Source organism: Melanostigma gelatinosum (genome assembly GCF_949748355.1).
Source record: "Melanostigma gelatinosum genome assembly, chromosome: 1".
Lineage (NCBI taxonomy): Eukaryota > Metazoa > Chordata > Actinopteri > Perciformes > Zoarcidae > Melanostigma > Melanostigma gelatinosum.
In genome coordinates, this window is record NC_136634.1 from 27351997 (window position 1) to 27376124 (window position 24128).

Consider the following 24128-nt stretch of genomic DNA (forward strand, 5'->3'; position numbering starts at 1 on the left):
GTTTCAGGTTGTGGGGAAAGATGCCAATGTGATGCTGGTGTCATTGGCAGCTAAATGTCTTGCTGCACTGGCCTCTGGTCTCAGGAAGAAGTTTGGAACGTATGCAGGACAAGTAAGTAAAGCAATCTCTTTATGCTATGATGAGCTTTTTTCTTTTTTTTTCCTCTATGAATTGTTTTCTCAAAATGTCCACGGAAAAGTTTGTATAGGCACCTAAAAGAGTTTGTTTCATTCCAGTGAAACTAATGGGTTTAATTGGTACAAAGAACTCATGAGCATTGCTGTTTTCATTTGACAGAAAATGGCTACAGTGGTTATCAGACATTTATGAAATCAAGAGACGAGTTATTTCTTAACATTTTCAAACACACTGCCAGAAAGCAGAATGCTGGTGCTGCATTCATGTGGGTGGGAAAGAAATGGGTGTAGTCATTAGATAACTTTATATTGGATAATACCGATACCATTCAGGATATACAAACTACATGGGAATTTAAGATTGGCTGTTCATACTATTTTCCAGTTCCCAACACATTTAACTGGTCACGTGAACAAATGACCAGTGGTGGGCCGTGCATTTCATACCTGGGCCTTCACTGCTGTCCTGCAGCTGAATAACCTCATGATGCCACAGCTACGGTTATTATTCATTTTGTGTAAAAATGAACCTAAACGTCTATAAATACTAACTGCAGAGTTCAGATGCATGAATACGCTGAGAGTGCGTCTCCGCTCTGTTCTGCCTGCAGCTGGGACAGCAGCGCGAGGCTGCTGTGAGTGTAACCGCCTGTGAGTGCTTTGGGGCGGCTCACGGCAGCACCCGCTGCTCGTTCACGACTGGGCAGAACGTACGTGCTTTCATGTCAAAACAGTCAAGTCAAAACACCAGAAAAGTCTCCATTAACACCAGAACAAGTCGCCAGATTTGTCACTAGTAGCGTTTGACAAAAAAAGTCACCAAGAGCGTTTGGAAAGTTGCCAGATGTTGCGAGAAAGTTGGCAACACTAGCACCGACTAAATATGTCCCCAGCACAACATTGGATGTAACAATGGTTCCGATCACATATAAAACCAAACAAAAATTCATCTTCATAAAAATAAGTTTTACAAATAATAATATATGAACGAGAAAATTCCGCAGGAAATGTTGACTGTGTGGCTGCTACTGCCCGACGACGTCGCAATATGAATATACGCGCCGATATTACAGGTAGTAACTAAGCATGTATTCTCAAGGTACACCACATGCTCTGTGTTTCACTGAGAGAGACATGTAGCGAATACAATGGTTGTATTGCCTTGTTTAATTACCATTGCAACAGGAAATTAATCAATGAATGACTGAGAATACATTTTAGAAACTATTCTTTCAGTCAATGTATCACGCATAACTACACCCAACCCACTTACAAGTAACCACAAATTCATACAACCGACCATTGGGCGACCGTGGCGCGTTACTTCGTTGTATGTTCGTACGATGACAGGAAACATCCTTATCCTTGTAGGCCAGCAGCTCTGACACGTCAAAGAATACACCCATCATGTCAAACTAAAGATCTGATTGGTTGAACACGATGACAATCAACAATATCGGCCCCATTCACTTAAAGTGCACATGGATGCACTTGTGAGTCTGCAGGCCTCTGGCTCTGTTCTACCTAGAGACACAGAGGTGAGATCTGATTGGATAAAAGCTCTACTTAAAACAAGCTGCACTGGAAGCAGAGCAACTGATGAAGACAGGAGCTGTGTAATGAGAACATAAGATAAAGAGAAATTATAATACATGTAGTATATTTATGAAATTATAAAATAGCTAGAACTTTGTGATTGTGTCTAGGCCAGCAGAGAAGGCCTTGCTGGCCCTGATGGCCCACCACTGCAAATGACAGTTCTATTCCATGTACCCAAATCCTTGGTAAGTGCTGAATTAGATTGGTTGTGTTTTTAGGTGGTTCCAACTATTCTGGAGAAGTTCAAGGAAAAGAAGCCTCAGGTGGTCCTGGCCCTGCAGGAGGCTATTGATGCCATCTTCCTCACTGTAAGTTCAGTCCTTAAGTTGACTTCATCATTTGTGAGCAGCTCTTCTTGAATCATCCAATGAAATGTTAATGAGCGTAATGGAGGAGTTGGTTACTGTGACAAACCCAGCTCAGGAAAGTCAGTGTGCGATAGCGCTCCTCAGTGTCTGTGTGGCTCTATGTTACACAAGCCTGAACATGTACAGTTGAAAATCTCTACTCCTTTTGTCATTTCACTTCAAATATGTCTGTGTGTTTTCTGCTCTGTTTTCAGTTTGGTTGGTTGTTCTTATCATTTACATAAATACACAAAGTGTTATGAAGGGCGTCAAACTCCGGATGCTCACGCATCTTGGTAAATGTGGAAAACAGTCGCTCAATTTTCCAGCCATTGAAAACACATGGAAATGAGAGAAAAAGTCAAGTGTTCTGGAAAATGATTTCAACATACTCCTATTTCCCTTTAGCTCAGAACAACTTTCTATCAGAGCTCCCCAATGTTGACATGGTTCAGTTGTAGGGGTGTAATGGTTCACAAAACTCACGGTTGGGTTCGGTACATTAGAAAACTATAAATGCCAGAGAAATGTACTTTATTTTGAAATATATTTGTTCATTACAACTAACATCATAAAGTTATTCTTTGACTTTGAACAATGATGGAACTATACCTGAGTGACCCATCTTCTGGGGTGTCTTCTTAGCAACACATAAGCATAAAAAACAAAAACTGCTCCTTAATGTTATGTAGTGTTGTTACTTACAGCTTCTCCATCATCATTTTAGTATGAACAATGGAACTAAACCTGAGTGAATGTGGCTCTTCATCAATAAAGGTTTAAAAAAAAAAATATATATATATATTTTTATTTTTATTCAAACTTATTGAGCCTCGTACCGAACGGTTCAATACGAATATGCGTATTGTTACACCCCTATTCAGTTGCCATGCATGCATAAATCTGCAGCTGTGTTTGCATTGTTCTATGATATATATTTTACATAATTTCTAAGCATGACTTCCACAGAGAATGATCTCTCGACAGGATTTGGATCAGTGGAACTGCTTTAGTGCTTTTACTGTGACCTTGATTTGATTTTGGAGCATCAAATGAAGACTCGGGCTGCTTTTTAATTTTTTATTTATTTATTTTTATTTTATTTTTTTCTTTGGCAGCCTGGAGAGACCTAAAATCCTAAGATATTTTCCTCAGAGGACAATATTTAATGAAAGAAATTATGAATTGATAATAATACTGCTGCTTTAACTGGTTAAAATGTCACCGGCAGTAGGTGACATCAGCCATCACTACTTGATTGAAGAACAGCCTAACACAATGGTGTTTTTACTTTGGTAACCTTTTTCGTTAGGCATACTTGTATCCTTTTAGTCATGTTAACCGTGCAGTAAATGGAAACATTCCTGCTTTTATGTAAACCTCGTGTGTTTCTTATTGAGCACTCTACTGACTCTCCAGACAAGCTTCTAGAAGACGCCCTAATCTAAATTGGATGGATTGTAATTTTATATAATGTCATATTTAAGGTGACATCTTTTTTTTCCAGACCACTCTTCAGAACCTGTCGGAGGAGATTCTGAGTGTGATGGACAATAAGAACCCCTCCATTAAGCAGCAGGCCGCTCTGTTTCTGGCCCGCTCCTTCAGACACTGCACACAGGCCACGCTGCCCAAGAGTGTCCTCAAACCACTCTGTGCTGCTCTCACCAAGGTACTCGTCTGCTGGCTGGACATGTCTCAACAGTCCACTACCCTTTCCTCTTGGTAATGCTGTACATGATGTCATTTCAACTGCCATCTTTAAAAGGCATACCTGTGCTTTTCTCTCTGACCGTCTCAGCAAGTGAATGACTCTGCTCTAGAGGTGCGTGATGCCGCCTTCGAAGCTTTGGGGACGGCCATGAAAGTGGTGGGAGAGAAAGCTGTAAACCCATTCCTGGCTGATTTGGATAAACTCAAACTGGACAAGGTAAGGACCACTAGAAGACGGTTAAATAAATTCAAACAAGGATAAAGCTCCCATTTTAATTGTAGTGAACTGCTTACCACTGTCCTGCTGACCACTGTTTTTTTTTATTCCACATGTGAACAGATAAAGGAGTCTGCTGATAAAGTGGAGCTCCCTGGAGCAAAGAAGGGTGCAGGAGGAGGAAAAGGGGGGGGAAAGAAGGCAGCAGCTAAAGCTCCTCCCCCCGCTGAAGCTCCACCTAAATCCTCTGCCCCACCCAAGAAGACCCAAACTGGTGCTGCCAGCAAGGTATGCTCAGGGTGATGCACATATAGAAAACTAAAATCACTCCAGAAACAACTTTGTCCCCTGGTTCTACCCAATGTTGCTGTGTTATGGACATCATGACCCGATAACTTGGTCGAATTAAGAGTCTACTGTTGTACTAGAAGCGTTTTGGCTCTTTTCTGCAGTCGTCAGCAGGCCCATCGAAGAAGGCCAAACCAACCTCTGTAGTTGGTGGAAAAACCAAGAAGAACCCCGAGAGTAAAGAGTTCACCGAGAGCGAACTCTCGGTAAGTCTGCGTGCATGCGCTTTCCTTTCCTTTGCTGCTGAAGCTTTTGTCACAGCCCTGGTCTCTGCAGTTACTTAAAAGTCTTCAAACTTTTTAAATGCAGTTCTTGATCCTCAAGTTTAAAAAAAAAAATGTCTACAGAGTGTCTGGAAGTGTAGAGGGGTCCGTAGTTAGGAGCCGTTGTTAATGCTATTTACAGCTGTGTGCCTCTGCTGTTTTTGACAAGTCAATGTCTGCATTGAACAGAGTCTATTATGTTGAGCACCAGGGTGGCTGGGGGTCAGAGGTTGAGCTTGTCCTTCAGTTGGCGGTTTGATCCCCGGCTCCTCCAGTCAGAGTCAATTTTCTTTCTTTTTTACTCCCGCTCCTCTAGGCTGTGCCTCCAGTGTGTAGATGTTAGTCTGATCGGCAGGTGGCACCTTGCATGGTAGCCCCTGTCATCAGTGTGTGAATGGGTGAATGATGACATGTAGTGTCGAAGTGCTTTGAGTGGTCGTGGAACTAGAAAGGAGACTGTAAATTACCATTTAGCGCCAACTTTAGGCTTCATCAGTACATTGTTGTTGGACGTTCTAATGACTTGTGTGTGTGTGATGTCAGACTGAGGTGTGTGAAGAGCGGGCTGCGGTTGTACTTCCTGCCTCCTGTCTACAGCAGCTGGACTCTGCCAACTGGAAGGAGAGACTGGCCAGTATGGAGGAGTTCCAGAGGGTGAAGTGTTTTGTTCCTTGATGACTGTGTTAATTCATGACTAATTATTTCATACATTTTTTTTTTTTTATCTGTTTGGATGAAAATGATTTTGCCCGTCACATCACGTGATGCTGCCAAACAAATCAAATGTGTGTATTCCCGTAAGCATCGTGACCCAAGTTAGATAAACACACACAGGAGAGACAGAATAGTCTGAGAAGTATATACATTTCTCATTGTGTTCTCCAAAAAGAGAAAAGTGGACAGTTAGACCAGAGCCTTTAACCAAGAATGGACATTCTTATGTTTATTCTTCCCACGGACAGTTCATAACCAGTGTGTCTCATGTGTTCAGTTCATAACCAGTGTGTCTCATGTGTTCAGTTCATAACCAGTGTGTCTCATGTGTTCAGTTCATAACCAGTGTGTCTCATGTGTTCAGTTCATAACCAGTGTGTCTCATGTGTTCAGTTCATAACCAGTGTGTCGCATGTGTTCAGTTCATAACCAGTGTGTCTCATGTGTTCAGTTCATAACCAGTGTGTCTCATGTGTTCAGTTCATAACCAGTGTGTCTCATGTGTTCAGAGACCATGAGGATTATTTAAAGCAGCAATGTTAAGCGCCACTATGAGACAAAGTCGTTTGCTCAAACTCTTTTGAGCAAACGTACCCACTCGCATCCAAAATGAAGTCGGATAATAAACAATCTAAGATCAAAATCCTAACGCATGAATTCACTGCAACAAAGATGTGAACAGAGAATAGAGCTGAAAGAAGTGGTTTAATAACAGATATTCAGTTCTGGACCTGTTGTATTCTCTAACTGGACCTCGCTGAATTTCAATTGAATACCCCTGCCCTACAGGGTACTAAAGTGAATATTGAAGTAAAGTTTTTAATGTCATCAAAGTATCAATTGTTGAAGAAACTCATTGATTGAACGCATATAACTATGAACATGTTCTGTGTGAAGTGCTAAAACTTCTACATTTCATATTGAAGACTGTTGGAGAGCCGTGGAAAAGGCTGACGTGTTATCCAATAATATGCAGTAATAATAATCGATGGATTGATGTATGCTTCTAGGCTGTTGAGACCATGGATGGGGCGGAGATGCCCTGCCAGGCCTTAGTCAGGATGCTGGCCAAGAAACCAGGCTGGAAGGAGACCAACTTCCAGGTACGTGTCTCTGGTCCAGCAGCAGACTGTTTCCTGAAGCCATGTGGTCTGGGCTGGGGTTGACTGTCACTCTTAATTGTGAGGAAGCATGTTTTTAGAGAAAAGAGATCCTCTCCCCTGAATCATCATATTCTGATTAAGACGGTACAGCTGATCAGCCGGCAGATATCCTTAACATGTCTGGATGGGCAAATACCAAACCGTCTGCTGTGATACCTGGGTTTATGATCATCAGAAGGTGGCCGAATTTACTACAAGATGAAGCCTATTTGTAAGAAGTCTGACTTCATGCTTTTTCAGGTCTATCCGCAAGACGACAAGCAAACAACTCGTTCAATCCTTGTTTTCTGAATGTTTGGATCGATCAGTTTGTTTTGCTAACATTGTAGCTGCTCCATCAACACCCAAAATATCATCCATGTTATGGGTCATACTAGTGCTAGGCGCTATGAACAAAAATGTGTATCACGGTATTTTTTAAGATTTTGGTGGTTTCACGTTTTTTTTTTTTTTTTTCCCTGACTGTGTTTTTATATAGGTTTATAGTGGCTTATACTGTCAGAAGTACATATGCTATAAAAACGTTTTAATGTCATGTATGGAGGCTTTGCTTGCTAGAGGGTGTGCTCGTTTGTTCCTATAATGTTGGGATAGCAGTTTGGCTGAAGTATTGCCGGTAAGACGTACCTTGAATCCAGTGTTTTAATCATTGCTCTGAGTCTTTCGCGACTGTCTGTAGCGGGACCATGTCCTTGCAGAGCTGGATCATTATTGCGTTCGTGATGTCGCTCCATCGCTTGCTTTTCTTGTCATAAGCAGTGCCTCGAGCAAATGCCTCTTCAAGCGATGTCTGACGCTTCGGCTTCACTGTTTCACTCACGTTAACGGTTGACGACCTCGAATCCGACGGCCGTCATCACACTGTTGGTATTCCAACATGTTTTCTGCTGAGGTGATGGAGTAAGTTGCTCATGTTACCACTAGCGTCAACAACAGTGGCTCGACAAACTTTGCAATATATAGTCTTTTGGTCTACGTTGGATTTTTTAAAAACCAAAACACTTCCAAACAGCAGACGCAGCTCCTCTCTTGGGCACAGACTCCATCGGTGGGTCTCCGGTCTGTCTCTGTTCATCCTGCATCGCTCTGTTCTTTAATGTAACGTTACTGTAGCGACGGAGCCTTTCCCAGCTGTTCGCAGACGGTTGTGTTAGTGGGCTAGCTAGCGAGCTGTACCCAGCATGCCGTTCGGCGGTGTCATTCTATAAATGTACACTTATTAGTGCCACAAACTGTTGTGTCGTGGTGTTTGCCCTGTTAAAGAGCGTTAGTTATTAATTGTTGTGTTATAACCATGATCAGGGGTCCCTCTCAATACACTCTAGACATGTAGCTCCGACTGTAGCCCTCTTCGTGGCGAATAACTTTGGTTCTGTCAACTCCGCCGTGTGGAATAGATTTATAATGAAGATGTCCTTGTAAGAGTTCGGTACCTTTCTCCATTTTTCTGTCCCCGCCGGTTCTTTTCTGTTCCCGGTTCATGTGAGGGCTGCAGCAGTCTTAGGCCCGCCCCAAATGCTCTCATTGGTTGAGACGCGCGATGGCGCCCATCCCAAGCCAATCCTGAGCAACATCCCGCCCCTCCTGTGACCCTCTGTCTGTGTTTTCAGAGCCAGTGAGCAACAGACTTTCAAAATAATACATTTTAAAAAATGCGTTAACGTGAGATAAAATAATTGTCGGCGATAATAACGTGTTAACTTGCCCAGCACTACTAAGAACACAATAATAACATGGTGCAAAACTGGTATCGATAAAACGGAAACCAACGGAGCTTATTTTTTTCTTGCAGATTTCATCCTGATTTGATCTGCCGCCATTAAAAATGTTTCATTTAAGTGGGGATAAAATAATGAAGGGATCTATTCCGTGGACACCGTGGTTCTGTGAAGCCTCACCATTCCATTACGGTTCTCAGTTCTCGATGCTTCTCAATGTGTCGCATCCTCAATCCTCTTTACTACTGCACATGGCTGCCTTTTCAAGAGGCAATAGCAGTGAGATACATCTAAACTCTCTTTGTTGAGAAAGTGAAATCAGACCGTGCTAACTGTTTGTACTATTAGTAGAGGTGTAACTCACAGTTGGGTTCGGTACGATACAGTGGAGCCACGGTTCGGTACGTTTCGGTACAGTAGAAAACTATGAATTCCAGAGAAATGTACTTGATTTTAAAATATATGTATTCATTACAACTAACATCATGAAGTTATTCTTTGACTTTGAACAATGATGGAACTATACCTGAGTGACCCATCTTCTGTGGTGTCTTCTTAGCAACACATAAGCATAAAAAACAAAAACTGCTCCTTAATGTTATGTAGTATTGTTACTTACATCTTGCTTACATCTTGTATTGTTACTTACATCTTGCAAAAGAGATTTTTAATCTCAATGGCACTACCTGGTTCAATAAAGGTTTAAAAAAAAAAAAAAAAAGTATTCGTCATGCGTACTGAAACAGTTCAATACGAATACGCGTATCGTTACACCCCTAACTATTAGTATTCGCTTCGTCATGCGCCTTCTTTCTAGTTAAGAGGTTGTACGTCAGGGACCGCTCTACTGTGTTAAGAATGTAACGAGTAAACAAAAAAAGCCGTTCACGTCCGCTTAGTGATGCATCTTAGAATAGACATTTCCACACCTAATGAGTCGGTTATTATCTTGTCGGCTTCCTTTAGAACCGCCTGTTTGTAGGTCGACTGCAGAGATGGATGCTGGAATGATCACTTGGGGATTGGATGTACCCATTCTGATGCTGTCTGCCCTGTGTAGGTGATGCAGATGAAGCTGCACATCGTGGCTCTCATCGCGCAGAGAGGACAGTTTTCAAAGATGTCAGCCTCCGTGGCTTTGGATGGCTTGGTGGACAAGGTCGGAGATGTCAAATGTGGAGGAAACGCCAAAGCGGGGTTGACTGCTATTGGAGAGGCTTGCTCTCTGCCCTGGACTGCAGATCAGGTTTGTTTCTCGTTACGAGGGATGGTATACTCTGGACAGAAGAAAAGTTAATTTTTCCCAAATAAAAGTTAAAAATACATTCTGTTTAAGAGCCATCGACTGTATTTACAGAGCTTGTGTTGTATTTGTCAGGTTGTGTCTATGGCGTTTGCACAGAAGAACCCCAAAAACCAGGCAGAGACTCTCAACTGGCTGGCTAATGCCATGAAGGAGTTTGGCTTTGCTGGGTAATTTACAGTCCTTATTTTAGAGCTCATTATTATATCAAATTGATGGAATATGTATATTAATTCAGTGATTTTCTTCAAAAATGATTCCAATGTTTGAAAGTGTTTTGGCTTAAGACCTCCTGAACCCCCCCCTCTCTCCAGTATCAATGTGAAGGGTTTCATCAACAATGTGAAGACCGCTCTGGGAGCAACTAACCCTGCTATTCGGACAGCAGCCATCGCCCTGCTGGGAGTCATGTTCCTCTACATGGGAGTTCGTCTCCGCATGTTCTTTGAAGACGAGAAGCCTGCTCTCCTCACGCAGATAGATGCTGAGTTTGAGAAGGTATGGACGACGGATGGGCATCAAGCAAAACTACTATCCCCCGCTTCACAGCATACATTTATACCTCTCCCTCTCACCACCTGGTCATCCCGTGCAGGGAAAAGAGAACCTGGCAAAAAAAACTAAAATCTCTATTTCTATGTGTCCCACACAGATGCAGGGCCAGTCCCCACCAGCACCAATCCGATTCACCAAGAAGTCAGCAGCAGATGAAGAGGGTGATGAAGGAGAGGAGCAGGAAGAAGATGGAGCAGAAGCAGCACAGGACATTATGGACCTACTGCCCAGAACAGACATCGGGTAACCAAACACTGACAGCCCCAGTCTACCAAAACAAGATTGAACTTCATGCAGCCCTACTTTTTCAAAATATGAACACAATAATAATTTGTAAACGTGCTTCTTGTTTTTATTTTCTACAGCTATTCTGAGAATTCTCAAGCTTTTAGGAATTGTCCATAAATGAGAAGAGGGTATCCTTAAGCCTGAAGTTAATATCAAACATGCCACGTTTTGCCTTATGTGACTCGTTCAGAGAGGAGGAGCTTACCTCCATGTAGATACAACATCCATCTTGGCCAAAAGATACGCTAGTGTTGCTTGTACCGGTGTATGTGTGTGGAAGTCCCAGATGTTTTATTCATGTATACAGTATCTATTCATGCCGTTTCTTGTCTGTCCACGTCGATAAGCAAACCACTTTAAAATGCTTGTTATCTGATTGGAGTTTGGCTCATTCAGTGGCTATGTTAATATTGTAGCTGCTCCATCAACACTCAAAATAATGTCACGAATAGGTCAGTATTTATTTAGATTATCTATTTATTATTCGTACAATCTCCTTTATCGTCTGGTCTCTGTACAAACATGAGGCACTATTGTAGACGGCCGTCAGCGACGTCAGGAGAATCTTTATGCTGATATGCTTTCGTGACACACATTTAGCCTATTTGAACATTTGTTGTTGCCACATTTACTTTATATAATCTCGCCACATGAAATAATAAACATCACAGATTTTCCTCAGAGGGCTTAACGATCTGTAAACGTATAACATCCCTGAATAGATCCAGTTGTTTGAAGGAGATGTTTTCACAGCAACATAAATAAGTAATAGATGAATTATGAGCTGTTTACACTGCCTCCTAAAGATTATAATGCATCAATAAAACTACTAATGCCAAGATTTGTTTTATCAATGAAAATACAATCTTTTATTTCCTAATCATTTGAATAGTTTCCCTTTTTATGGAAGAACACTATAGATGACTATAACAAAGTAGAAGGATAACATGTAGAATGTTTGCCACTGACTTCAGAGCGCTTGAAATTATTTTTGGGATGGTGGTACAAAAGTCTGGATCCTTGTAGACCAGCTGCTATAATCAAACAACAAATGGAACTGTATCTGCCAATATTGATCATCAATAATTTGTATCGGCGGCAAAAAAACCAGGATCAGGGATCCAAGGGTTTTATTGAATCCAATAAATCCCACTTCAGGATGTTCTCTTACTAATGATTCAATTAAATTGTTCCTGCTCCAAACTATCGTTATATCGGCCTTTAATATGCACCGGTCGACCTCCTAGAAGATCATCTACATGATATAATATGACTTCACTGTTGCTACACTTAAACATAACATATTTACTCACAAGATTTTAACAATGATTAGTAACGTGGTACTGAAGAAACCACGATGCGTATTTAAGCTAAAAGTTTGCTATGCCTTTTATCCATACCACTGAGTATGCAGTGTGTGTGTGTGTGTGTACAGTATATATGTCCCATTGTGTTTGTTTGGCTCAAGTGAGGAGACACTCCGTTGATTGCGATGGCATAGACTGAAGTATTGTGCCTATTTTCTCTCTTCCCTCCCGTCTCACAGTGACAAGATTACGTCTGATCTGCTGTCTAAAATCAGTGACAAGAACTGGAAGATCAGGAAGGAGGGTCTGGATGAGACTGCAGCCATCATCTCAGAGGCCAAGTTGATCACAGCCAACATCGGAGACCTGCCTCTGGCCCTGAAAGCCCGACTCAGCGATTCCAACAAGATCCTGGTTAGTAAGGGAGCAGACGTCCCTGCAGCAGCACAGCTCTGTTCAGAATGAAACCACATGAAATGAAAGTCCTCAAGTCAACACACTGCCCCTGATTTCATGAGATTTTTGGTAATTTCATCGTTGCAGATAGTTACAAGGTTAATGAATTGTCCTTGTACGGCAGGGTTTCCTAACTTTCAGTGGTGGTTCAGAGAGATTAGTCTGTACATAGTTTTTTTGGAATGATGCATATTTGACAGTAATGGGAAGTAAAAATGAGACTTGTTTGTGGTCTCCAGGTCCAGCAGACTCTTGCTATCCTGCAGCAGATGTCTGCACCCATGGGGCCGGGACTCAAGCAGCATGTGAAATCACTGGGATTCCCCGTTATCACCGTACTGGGAGACAGCAAGGTAAAGCATCTCTGTTTCCATGCTCAACGGTGGCAATGTAGTGCTGGCATTGAAAGGGAGCGCACAGCATTACAGACACATTTCTTTAGTTGTCATACAGTTCATGAAGTTCCAGGAAAGTTCAAGGTTTTCACTGAAACGATAAGATCCATCAGAACGGAACATAGTGGAGATAGAAATGGGAGAAAAACAAAGTGGAGGGCATTACATACAACAGTTTAATATTAAATTACAGCAGTTTACAATTTAACACGAAAGATGAGAAATGCACAGTGTAAAATACTGATATGAAATGTCTACTTTCGAAAAATGAATCTGAAGAAGCGCGTCGCTCTGGGGCCTGTTGTGGTGATGGACATGTCCTCTGTTTCTCTGCAGTCTAACGTAAGGGCGGCTGCAATGACCACCCTGCAGGCCTGGGTGGAGCAGACTGGGATGAAGGAGTGGCTGGAGGGAGAAGATTTGTCAGAGGAGCTAAAAAGGGAGAATCCCTTCCTACGACAGGAGGTACACAGTGAAACACACTCTTAACTGACTCGTTTGTGAAATTTCAGGCACATTTTCCAGAGAACTGCACACAACGCAGATGAGAGACTCACGATTTGCCACGGCCCTCTCCTTATCACCCAGGTGCTCGGCTGGCTAGCAGAGAAGCTGACGACCCTGAGGACGGTACCGGGGGACTTGATGTCGTGTGTCCCTCAGCTCTACGCCTGCCTGGAGGACAGAAACGGAGATGTGAGGAAGAAGGCTCAGGATGCCCTACCTACCTTCATGATGCACCTGGGCTACGAGAAAATGGACAAGGCTGCTGGGAAACTCAAAGTACTTCACAGATGTATTGTGCTGTGGCTGGCATTTATCTAAATGCATTTTCACAACCATCTTGTCTGCAATAAGGAATGTGTCTCCTCATCTGCCTGCAGACGGCCTCCAAAGATCAGGTGGTAGGCATGTTGGAGAAGGCCAGAGCTGTGATGCCAGCTAAACCTGCTGCCCCTGCCAAAGCTGGAGGGGGGAGAGGCTCTGCAGAGCCCAGCAGAGCTGCTTCAGGTTTGTGTCACATGACAGTCAACCCTTATTACAACCACGGTCTCTCATTAAGACAGATGCTCAATGTCAAACCAAGTCTCTGCTACTTTTACACATAATGTGAGGTATGGTTGGGTTTGACAGCTTGGATCTGGTTCCCATTCGGCAGAATAGCTGTATTCACTAAACGTCCACGCAGACAAGGGGAGGAATGTGTAACCGATGTAGGAAGTACAGCAGTGTGAATTCTCCCTGCTAATATACGTTTTATATTTTCTTTTTGAAAGCATCGTATGAATTCAGCCCATTTACAAAATGGGTAGAAAAAATGCAAACACAGGAAGTGTCTGACATCAAATGTTTTAATAGTCTGCGCAATATTAGTTTGATCACATGTTTACAAAGTTGACCCTCCTCTGCAGCCTCCAGGCAGCCAGCCAGTGAGGACTCTGTGGACAGTAAACCTGAAGTCAAGAAGGTCCGAGGAGGAGCGGCCGGGAAGAAGGTACGTCTTTCTGGATGCTCTTCTGTTTGAGACGTTTCAGTGTGCACAGAGGACCAGATGTGTTCTACTTGGTAGGACCTAATACATGTTTGAATGGCTGTTTAGCTCAAGTATCATTTGTTTCATTATTGATATAAATGTCCTCATTTATATTAATAATGAAGGAAGAGAGACTTGTTCGGTTCAAGTCCAGTCTGACCCTTCCAATTGTTTGGTTTGACATTAAGAGTTGATCTGTACCTTCAGTAAATACTCCCCCATTGATGTCTCTCCTGTTAGTGGTTGTGCATATCAGGCATGAGCATTTGACACAATTTCATTTTTGTTGATGCGCACCGTTTCATTTTATGACCGTGAGGTGTAAATATGATGTGGTTTTTCTACTCACCCAGCCTCCCTCCCCTCCAGAAGAACCTGTCCCCCCCCCTTCCAAGGACAAGGACAGTAATGCTAGTAAAATGCCCCCCTGCAAAGGGAAGGCTGCTGCTAGCGGTCGACAGGTAGTCCTTGTGATGAAATGTGTTTACACTTCATCTACCTGTTGCTACTTATTAAAGCTGCGTAGCAGATGTGGGGCCCGTTTTTCCGTGGACAGATGTGAACCCCTGTCCGGCTCTCTGCCTTGACCCGGTCGGCTCGGCTCAGTCTAACCCTGTTTCTCTAATCGCTAAAACCGCCAGTGAACACACCACTGTATAACCGGAAGCACATGTACACACAGTTGTTGGGTGGAATGAGATCAACTCATGTCTGTAGTAACCTTTAACATGTAGAAACCTGCTAACATGAGATGAATCAGCCCATGCAGTGCATCAGACAGACAGACAGTGAATGCATGCTAACAGAAGCACAAACTGAGAGGGGTCACGTTTCAGGTCACCCCACTGCATGAGTGTGTTTATCAATGTGTTGGAATAGTATCACATCTGTGTTTCTGCGCTGTGTTAACCTGCACTGAGATCTGTTCAGCATAACACCCTTTGTCTCCTGTTACTTCTGTCTGCCACCTACACACCCCTCCGTCATCCACAGCAGAAGCTGGTTACACACACTGCTGCCAAACATTCCACAGGCGGAGCACATTGGTTCACTTGCTGTCCCTCACTGTGATGCTGCCTCTCCTCTCAGGGTGCAGCTGGCAAGAAGCCTGCAGCCAAAAGCCAGAAGGATGATGAAGATAGGTCCGGGCCAATCTTCGTCCTCATCCCCAGCGCTAAGGAGCAAAGGATCAAGGAAGAGAAACAACTAAAGGTATCTGAGAAACATGTCCTGATCCCAGTGGGAGATCAGCTCTATTCTGTGTCTGAGAGTGAAAGTGTCAGCTGATGGCTAGGAAGCTGAGTAAGGCTTTGTGCAGTGTAGTCAAATATTACCAAACTTACGCCTAACAAGGCACTGTTGTACACGCTGATGAAAACAGTACTGTATACACTGAGCTGCCGGTGTATTAGGTCTATTGACTACACCCAGGTGAATAGGGTCACACTATTTAACTGATGGATACCAGCATGCAGCCTCCCCAGTGAAATACTTACAAACATGCAAATGAAGCATTGTCTTATTAAATGTGTTTATTTGCATACAATTCCAGAACATAAATCTGAACATTGGATGAAGCATGGTTCAAAATAGTTTCATTTTGTTGACATATTGAGCTCGATGGTTTATGCAGATGGTATTTTGGATATCTTTCTACAAATCAGAAAAAACTGTCAACATCCATGAAAAGAAATCCATTTTCACCATCTTCTTATGAATAACATGTTTTATTGACAACCTTCATCTGTACCTCTTAAAAATGTGTGAGTGCTTCTGTCCAGTGTTAGCTGACATGTAAGATGCTCTAGTAGTTGAGTGAGAGGTGCATGGACTGTAACTGGGTGGGGCTACCATGACTAATGCGTTGTCTATAATTGTTGGTGAGATGTATTGAAGAGGAAATATCAGTAATAATGTTTTAGAGTGTTTAGAAAAAAACAATAAATCTCATTTAAAAAAGGCACCACAAGCATATTACAATACAAACGTCAATTTGACTGTAGGTACCCGTCCTTTTGGGAAGTCCAACAGGCGGCCTAAACTGGCGACTTGTCGAAATAACTCCGTAAATATTGCTGACAAAATGTTTCCTTTGTAGGTTTTGAAATGGAACTTCACCACTCCCCGAGATGAATATTTGGAGCAGCTGAAAACGCAGATGTCCACCTGCTTTGCCAAGTGGCTACAAGACGAGCTTTTTCACATCGACTTCCAGAGACAAGTCAAGGCTATAGCAGTCATGATTGAGGTAGTGGTTGGTCTTAATCTACACATGACGGCATTAGGAGTCGGCTAGTTTTGGTAATAAAGTCTGTATGTGTGTTTGTGACTGGCAGAGGTTGGAAAGTGAGAGCGACGCCACCATCAGCTGTCTGGACCTGATTCTCAAGTGGTTCACTCTGCGGTTCTTTGACACCAACACCACAGTCCTGATGAAGGTGCTGGAGTATCTGAAGCTGGTGTTTGCCATGCTGAGCAGAGAGAACTACCACCTGACGGAGTACGAGGCCAACTCCTTCATCCCCTACCTCATACTCAAGGTGAGCACACGGCCCCCTCAGGTTGGTAGAAGCCACTGTCGAGCCTTTTCTGCTCACCGTTTCGTCTCTTCTTCAGGTCGGAGAGTCAAAGGATGTGGTTCGCAAAGATGTTCGGGCCATACTGGCCATGCTGTGTAAGGTTCACCCAGCATCCAAGGTCTTCCCTTTCCTCATGGATGGAACGAAGTCCAAGAACTCCAAACAGAGAGCTGGTAAGTCGCTACAGACCTGTACTGTTCCATTATATGCCTCTTTTGGCAAACTGTGGGGGATGATGTCTTTGAAGAGATGTATTCTAACAACATTGTTTCTGTGGGTTGCTCCCTGTCCTCAGAATGTCTGGAGGAGTTGGGTTGTTTGATAGAGGGCTATGGGATGAATGTATGCCAGCCAACACCAGCGAAGTCTCTGAAGGAGATAGCCGTGCACATAGGCGACAGAGACACATCTGTTCGCAACGCTGCCCTGAACACTGTGGTGGCTGTCTACAATGTCTGTGGGGACCAAGTCTACAAACTAATAGGAAATGTAAGATGGAGGACACCATTATCAAAAGAATCAACCCCAAAACAGCCGATTGTACATGACTCGTTTCCCCTATCCTTTCCAGTTATCAGAGAAAGACATGAGCATGCTGGAGGAGAGGATCAAGCGTTCAGCCAAGAAGACGACGGCAGCTCCCGCCAAGCCGAGTGCGCCGGAGAGGTCTCAGAGAGAGCACCCTACCAACCCCAACGCCACCCTCCTCCGCAAGCCTGCACAAGAAGACCCCAACAAACTCAAGTAGGGTTCAGGGCCCCCTCTGGCTCAGCGCTGTTTGTTTTAAAGTCAGCCGAATAAAAACCAGTAAGGAAGCCAATAATACCAGCTCACCACTAAATGTATAATATTGAAGGAGGAAAAACTAAAAGCATATACAGTATCTATGGCCATAGAGAGAAAAAAGAAATATAGATAGATAGATAGATAGATAGAGAGCGAGCCATGATTTACGATCCCTTGCTTTGTCGGTAAAAAGCATTTAACTAGAACATGGGGAGCTTGTGGATTATGTGGTCAGCTGTATGCTGACTTGGAGGATGCTTTTGACCTTATAGTTGGTTGTGTGGACGGGCCTGGAAAGCTTCATGGTTACTGTTATATGGATAACAGGTTCAGCCACTTTTAAAGTCAACAAATCTTTCTCCAAACAACAAAAACATAGCGATGCCTGGTGTTAAAGTGCCTAAATATGAAATGTATTCACCACTTTGTTTATTATACAACATTCAGTCACAGTGGGCATAATATACAATATAGAAAGACTTGGTTGGATTCAGCCGTTTAAAGTTCGCTGCTCTCTGAACTGGGAGTTTGGACAGTATTGCACAAATAAATCCTTTAATATATTTTAGGACTTTAATGCTTAACAGTTACCTTCTTGCCGAAATAAAACTAGACGTAAAATCAATACTGATATTTCCATAATTGGTTTAAGTTTTGACTTTCATAATACAAGACTCTTAAGCGATCGAGCAGCCTCACTGATGACCAAACATTACAACCGGGGATGAATGGGGTGGATCCAACATCAACTGGTAGAAAGGCTGCAAAACCATCGCGAAATCTGGTGCCCCTTCTTTTCTCCGCTCCCTACACACACACACACACACACACACACACTTCTGTTTTACAGAAATGATTTATCCAGTGATGTTGGTCAGCAAACAAAACTTTCATTCCATTATTTTACAGGTAGAAGACCGTGGCATGCTTCTAAATTAATGCAGTTAAAATTATGGGTGGGAATCACCAGAGGTCCCGCGATACGATATTATCACGATATCGCAATATTCTGAGTATTGCGATAACATAGGCCTATATTGCGATTTATTACTTTTTTCAACTTCAAATGATGTCCCCAAAGGAAAACTGTCAACATGTTTTATCTGATAAGATAAAGTTTTCAGTCTGTTCATCTCACTTCAATCATTTTTATTGCAGCAGAATATGATTGTCAAGCAGACAGACTGACCAACAATGTCATAAATGTTGCATGAACCTGACAAACTGAACTGTTTGTATCACTACATAGTCCAACTGAACTTAATGCAAACGTGTGGACTCAGCATATGAACTATAACTTCTATAAGTAGGATATTAGAGTTATATAACTCAGTATATGAACTATAACTTATATAAGTAGGATATTAGAGTTATATAACTCAGTATATGAACTATAACTTCTATAAGTAGGATATTAGAGTTATATAACTCAGTATATGAACTATAACTTATATAAGTAGGATATTAGAGTTATATAACTTGTGATGCGTGGACGTGGAGGGCAGAGAGTTATGCGCTGCACTCTCCCCATGAGCCGGCTACTGTTGGCAGGTTTAACCCCGTTGTGAGGCCAGATGTCTCTTTGTTTTGACCAACTTCCTACCAATCACGCTGACCCGGGACCTTTGCTGACCTCACCAGAAAACAACTCGGCACCATCTAGTGCAGTGATTCTTAACCATAGGGCCGAGCGCCACCTAGAGGGCCGCGGAAAACTTTCAGTTTTGCACCTGTGGGCCGCGAGGGCCGCAGGACCGCATAGGTTATCAATTGAAGACACCAGAGATATCACTGTTATCCATGAGACACTCAGTTACAATATAGCTTCCCACCACCTGGTGGCGGTAATGCATCAGTCAGTTGTTTAACAAGCTGCAATAAGCAGAAGAAGACACTCAGCTAGCCGCTAGCCTGTAGCGAAAGTTATGGATAAGTTATTAAAAATAAAAAATGAAGACGACAGTGGTGCCATACCCCCCAAAAGTCTAAATGTGTGCGCAAGTACAACCCTGACTTTCTTAAGTACGGCTTTGTGAACGGAGGCAACGAGGCAGAGCCGAGGGCTCAGTGTGTGGAATGTGAGCTAATGCTATCAAACGAAGCTCTGAAGCCTTCAGAAATAAAGCGACACGTAGCGACGAAACATCCAATGCTCGTGGGAAAGTCTGTTGGGCTTCTTGTTGTGTATGCAGGTTTACATACACATGATAATAAATGTCTGTGATCATCACATTGTATCATCATTTATTTAACAAGGGTTTTGCCTGTTCAACACCGGCATCCTCGATCCCCTCCCCTTCCGTTCCTACGGCTTGTTTGCGCAAATACGTCACAAAACATGTCCGTGTTTGGTATCCCAGCATGCCCAAAATCCTCATCATTGCAAAGAAATCATCGATTTTCTTTCATTTCTTATGGTTTCTCCACAAAAGGTCCAAAGCCACCATAACCGCTGCATTTTGACGGAAAAAGACACATTACAGACCCGACAACGTGCTAGCGGATGTTACCATGGAGCTACTGGCTTCAGAAAACGCTAGTACTTATAGTACAAACCTTATCCTCCTCTTCCATAAGCCATCAACCAACGTTTGCGTAACTGAGCTATTCTCATTCTCGTTCGTGCGCTCGGTCGCCGCAGCCATTAAGCACAGCAAGTCCGCTACTCACACACCAAGTCTTCGACCATATATACATAGTTTTTGCAATTTGCAAAGGCTAATAATAAAAGGAAAATAATATAATATCACAATATAAAGGGAGAAACACCTTTAGTGTGTCAGAATATCATGAGGTTACCATGTGTCCATTTGGGTCTCCAAATGTCCTTTTAGAGCTCCGCCTGGATCTCTTCATGAAGAAACACTGTAGAATGGTCATACTTTGTCCAATCTTCTTCAAATTTGAGGCAGTTGTTCACTGATAGTGTAGTTACAGCCCTATACTGTCCTTCACCTGTACAGATACAGCCACCGGCAGTTATTTATACTGAAAGATACTTTTTTATTTTATGCGGACAAAAATCTTAAATTTTTACTGACTCCAAAGGCCCACTGCTCTGTTTCTGTATGACCTACAGGTTGTCTGACACTTTTGATGCATATAGTCAGAGTGGGCCCCGGGACACTTTGTACTTGAAAAGTTGGGCCCCGAGGTCAAAAAGGTTAAGAACCCCTGATCTAGTGGACTGAAAAAGCAATTTATTTGATCTTTCTAGTAATTTTTAGTTTTTGTTTTAATGGTTTATATAATAAAATATCGATACTTGGCATCCGTGTATTGATACAATATCGCCACGCAAAATATCGCGATACTATGCTGTATCGATTTTTTTTTTTTTCCCCACCCCTAGTTAAAATGTCTTATCGTTGGACATGAATTGTCTTGAACGCACTAAAATCCAACTCTTCCAGTGGTTTTTCATAAGCATGTTATCCATTCTATCGATGCACTTCCCATCCTTCTACATGCGGAGGACTGTGGTTGGATTCGTACTCTTCAATCTTTTGAATGTTTGTGTTCTGCTCGCAACTAATCTGTCCTTCTCGTTGCAAGTCATTGCATGTTGGGCCGCTCTCACAGATACTTATTTTAAAGGGAAATTGGCACCTAATAATCCGATCCACGGTCCGTGAAAGCAGCTGGCTGTCTTCTGCCCGTCTGTCTCTTAACCCTTCATCTTTCTTCCTGTGTGATTTCCTTCTTTTCTGCTCTGCCTTCCTCCTCTTCTGGAGCAGAATAATGTATCGCACGTATAGGATGTGAGTACCTCTTCCTCCTCGCCCTCCTCTACATGTTGTCGTTGGAAGAACTCCCCTCTGAATGTGATCTAATACTCATCGTTCAAACAACTAATAAACTGAAATGTTTACTGTGACGTTGTGTTTAGTCATGCTTCTGCACATGGTAGGTAAAGCACCAGACTGATAGTCAAGGTGTCTAGCTGTCGCTTCCTCTTCTCCATCATCCCTTTGGCTTACTCATGTATGTTGTTTATACTGTGCCAGCTACAAATATAGGGACATAAATCTGCTTTTTGACAGTTGCAAAAAGACCTCCCCCATTGATGGCCTCACCTTGTTTGTTTTTTTTAACCTTTTTTATAATTATCTAAATTTTGGGTGTTTCTATGTGAAATCTGAATTTACTAAACACACTGGTAATGAGACTGTTATGTGGTTGTCATAGTGTTATGCTCAAAATGTGACATATTGTGCACAATTTTGAAGTGAGGTCCTTGGTAGAGATGTGCCGGTGCACTGGTCTCACTATTGTATAAACTGTAGTGAACCATTTTAATGGTATCAGCACCTCCTACTACTTCTATTGCTGTCATTATCAGGATTCTCCTGCCTTTTTACCAGTAGTTTCACTTTGATTAGCCTCAACACTAACCTTTTACCAGTCAAACGGAGACACTGTCACTGTAGGACCAGAGGGCCGGGATCATCGTCTGTCTAGCTCTAGCAACTTTGACCATGACTTGCTATACTAACATTGGCTATTTAACCTACTGAAGCGTGGCTACTTTATCGGTTTCAACAATCAGTGAGAGCAGGCATGTAATTCAACTGCGTTTAAATTGCACTCATTCACGTTCATCCCCACGGTCAGCCTCAACCCTGGCTGTGGTATTTGTTGGGAGCCCCAGGGTTACGAGTCGTGGTTCGGGTCCTATGGTCTATTCTCTACGTGCCGTAGGAGAATCTGGCTGGTTATACCGCTAACTTGTGTTTTGCATAAACACTTTGCCAAAAGGCTCCCGGTGACGATTGGCTATGAAACTGAAAAGCATCTCTTAGAACTCGAAATTGAAAATAGTAAATTTTGGTTGTTTTTTCCTCATCCTGGGGGATGAGTTTTCATTCACATCCTCTCCCGATGGAAGTACGCCGTCCTCGTCTTATACACCACTCTATATGTAGTTACTTTGCAGCTGACCAAGAAACCTGCTGGTGGGTCTTTCAGCTCCACTATTTAATTTCCAAGTGCGATTGACTGAACCAGCAATCTGCTTTGTGTGCTAAATGTGTCCGAGCAGAATTTGCACTTGTCAACTTTGGTTCCGCATTACGGACCGTGACTCCATTACCGATCCCGGCTCCAGCAGGTCAATTCCCGGCTCCGCTAGTCGCATGCTGGTGTGTCCTTGGGCAAGATACTTAACCCCAAGAGTGCTCCTGTAGCTGTGCCTACGGTATGTGAATGTTAGTTATTCCTGATGGCAGGGGCTACCATTCTACCATCCAGTGGGTGAATGGTGACATAGTGTTAAAGCGCTAGGAGTGGTCGGAAAGACTAGAAAAGAGTAATTTACCGGGACCGGTCATCACGCGACCTATTACGGCCCTATGTAGAAGCAATGCAGAGTGGTGGGTAATGCTCCAGCCCAAAATGGCCGTGCGGTGGTCCATCGCCTGTTTCTTCATTCTATCAACATGCAGCAGGAGTCTTTGGTTCTTTCACAACTGTTAACACCCAAAGGAAATGAAAGCATTCATAAATGGGTTCATGGAAGCTATGTGTATTGTATCGGGCCCATCAAAGAAGGCCAAACCAACCTCTGTAGTTGGTGGAAAAACCAAGAAGAACCCCGATGCTTGTCCTACCACAAGTAAATTATAATGTTCATTCTATTGATTTTATAATTTATTTTATAGTGTCAAATCATAGACACAATTCATATAGCGCTGCTCTAGACTGTGCTCTATAATTAACAGAGGCTCAACTGTCCATGAGCAAGCACTAGACGACTGTGGCAAGAAACAAACCTTTTAATGAGTAGAAACCTGTCCCTTCTCGACTGGTTGGGTTGAAAGCGAGAGACGGCAACAACAATAATGGCACAACAGTTCTAATAATACAATAATATTAGAAAGAGGACTAACAATAATAGGGTTTCTTCTCTTAGTGTTTGTTAGTACACATGCTGCAGTGTTCTGGATCAACCGGAGTCTGAATTTGAACTTGATAGAGCAGCCTGATAATAAGGGATTGCAATAATCTAGTCCAGAAGTAAGAAATGCATGAACTCACTTTGAGATGGGATGTGACTGATCTTTGCAATGTTACGTTGGTAACATTGTGGCAGTAAATGGCAGTTGGTAGATTAGATTAAATAGGTTCTTTAATAATCCTGCAAGGGGAAACGTTTTTGCTACAGCAGCAGTTATAGGCACAGGAGTAAAAAATATTAAATATAAAAATGCACAATCTATACAATAAAATAGAATATTAACTAACTGAACAATAGTGCCAAGATGTAACAAAACCAACCAAACAGTGTAGCGGTGTTGTAGTTGTGTGATTGATCTGGCCAGAGGTGATTTGTTGTACAGTCTTCTAGCAGAGGGCAGGAATGTTCTCCTGTATCTGTCCTGTGACAGCGGCGCTGGATCAGTCTGTCCCTGCAGCAGGTGGTGCAGAGGGTGGTCTGGGTTATCCAATATGGATAATAGTTTCTTCAGTGTCTCCCTCTCCACCACCTAGTAGCAACAATGTTATTCATTAATGTGGCCAACAGTCATCGAATGGAAAATACTTGATACAGATGCACAATGTTTGTTTTAGATCAGTACTGATCAGCTCCAGTCCTGACAGTCCAACTGCAATTTGGAGAAGTTGAAGCTAATCACTTGAACTCTGTAATATGAGGTCCTTTAAACTAGAGTTCAGAGCAGGGATGCACTGGAGGGAAAACCCTCA

At 42.7% G+C, this 24128-nt stretch overlaps 1 protein-coding gene across 3 annotated transcripts in view; it reads left to right on the plus strand.

Moving 5' to 3' along the window:
• Window positions 1-24128, plus strand: part of LOC306781911 (cytoskeleton-associated protein 5-like) — a 46683-nt gene that overhangs the window by 10801 nt on the left and 11754 nt on the right. For 2 of the 3 annotated variants that reach the window (XM_079275025.1, XM_079275026.1), the window contains exons 9-33: window positions 8-112; window positions 1956-2045; window positions 3592-3756; window positions 3886-4014; window positions 4138-4302; window positions 4467-4568; window positions 5169-5279; window positions 6350-6442; window positions 9281-9466; window positions 9599-9693; window positions 9838-10021; window positions 10176-10321; window positions 11913-12087; window positions 12369-12482; window positions 12861-12989; window positions 13113-13307; window positions 13409-13535; window positions 13937-14019; window positions 14412-14519; window positions 15148-15270; window positions 16157-16306; window positions 16395-16598; window positions 16675-16810; window positions 16933-17126; window positions 17209-17381. In XM_079275025.1, coding sequence (XP_079131151.1) covers window positions 8-112; window positions 1956-2045; window positions 3592-3756; window positions 3886-4014; window positions 4138-4302; window positions 4467-4568; window positions 5169-5279; window positions 6350-6442; window positions 9281-9466; window positions 9599-9693; window positions 9838-10021; window positions 10176-10321; window positions 11913-12087; window positions 12369-12482; window positions 12861-12989; window positions 13113-13307; window positions 13409-13535; window positions 13937-14019; window positions 14412-14519; window positions 15148-15270; window positions 16157-16306; window positions 16395-16598; window positions 16675-16810; window positions 16933-17126; window positions 17209-17381 — 3482 coding nt within the window. The remainder of the gene's footprint in view (window positions 1-7; window positions 113-1955; window positions 2046-3591; window positions 3757-3885; window positions 4015-4137; window positions 4303-4466; window positions 4569-5168; window positions 5280-6349; window positions 6443-9280; window positions 9467-9598; window positions 9694-9837; window positions 10022-10175; window positions 10322-11912; window positions 12088-12368; window positions 12483-12860; window positions 12990-13112; window positions 13308-13408; window positions 13536-13936; window positions 14020-14411; window positions 14520-15147; window positions 15271-16156; window positions 16307-16394; window positions 16599-16674; window positions 16811-16932; window positions 17127-17208; window positions 17382-24128) is intronic. The other variant, XM_079275027.1, reaches the window with a different exon arrangement.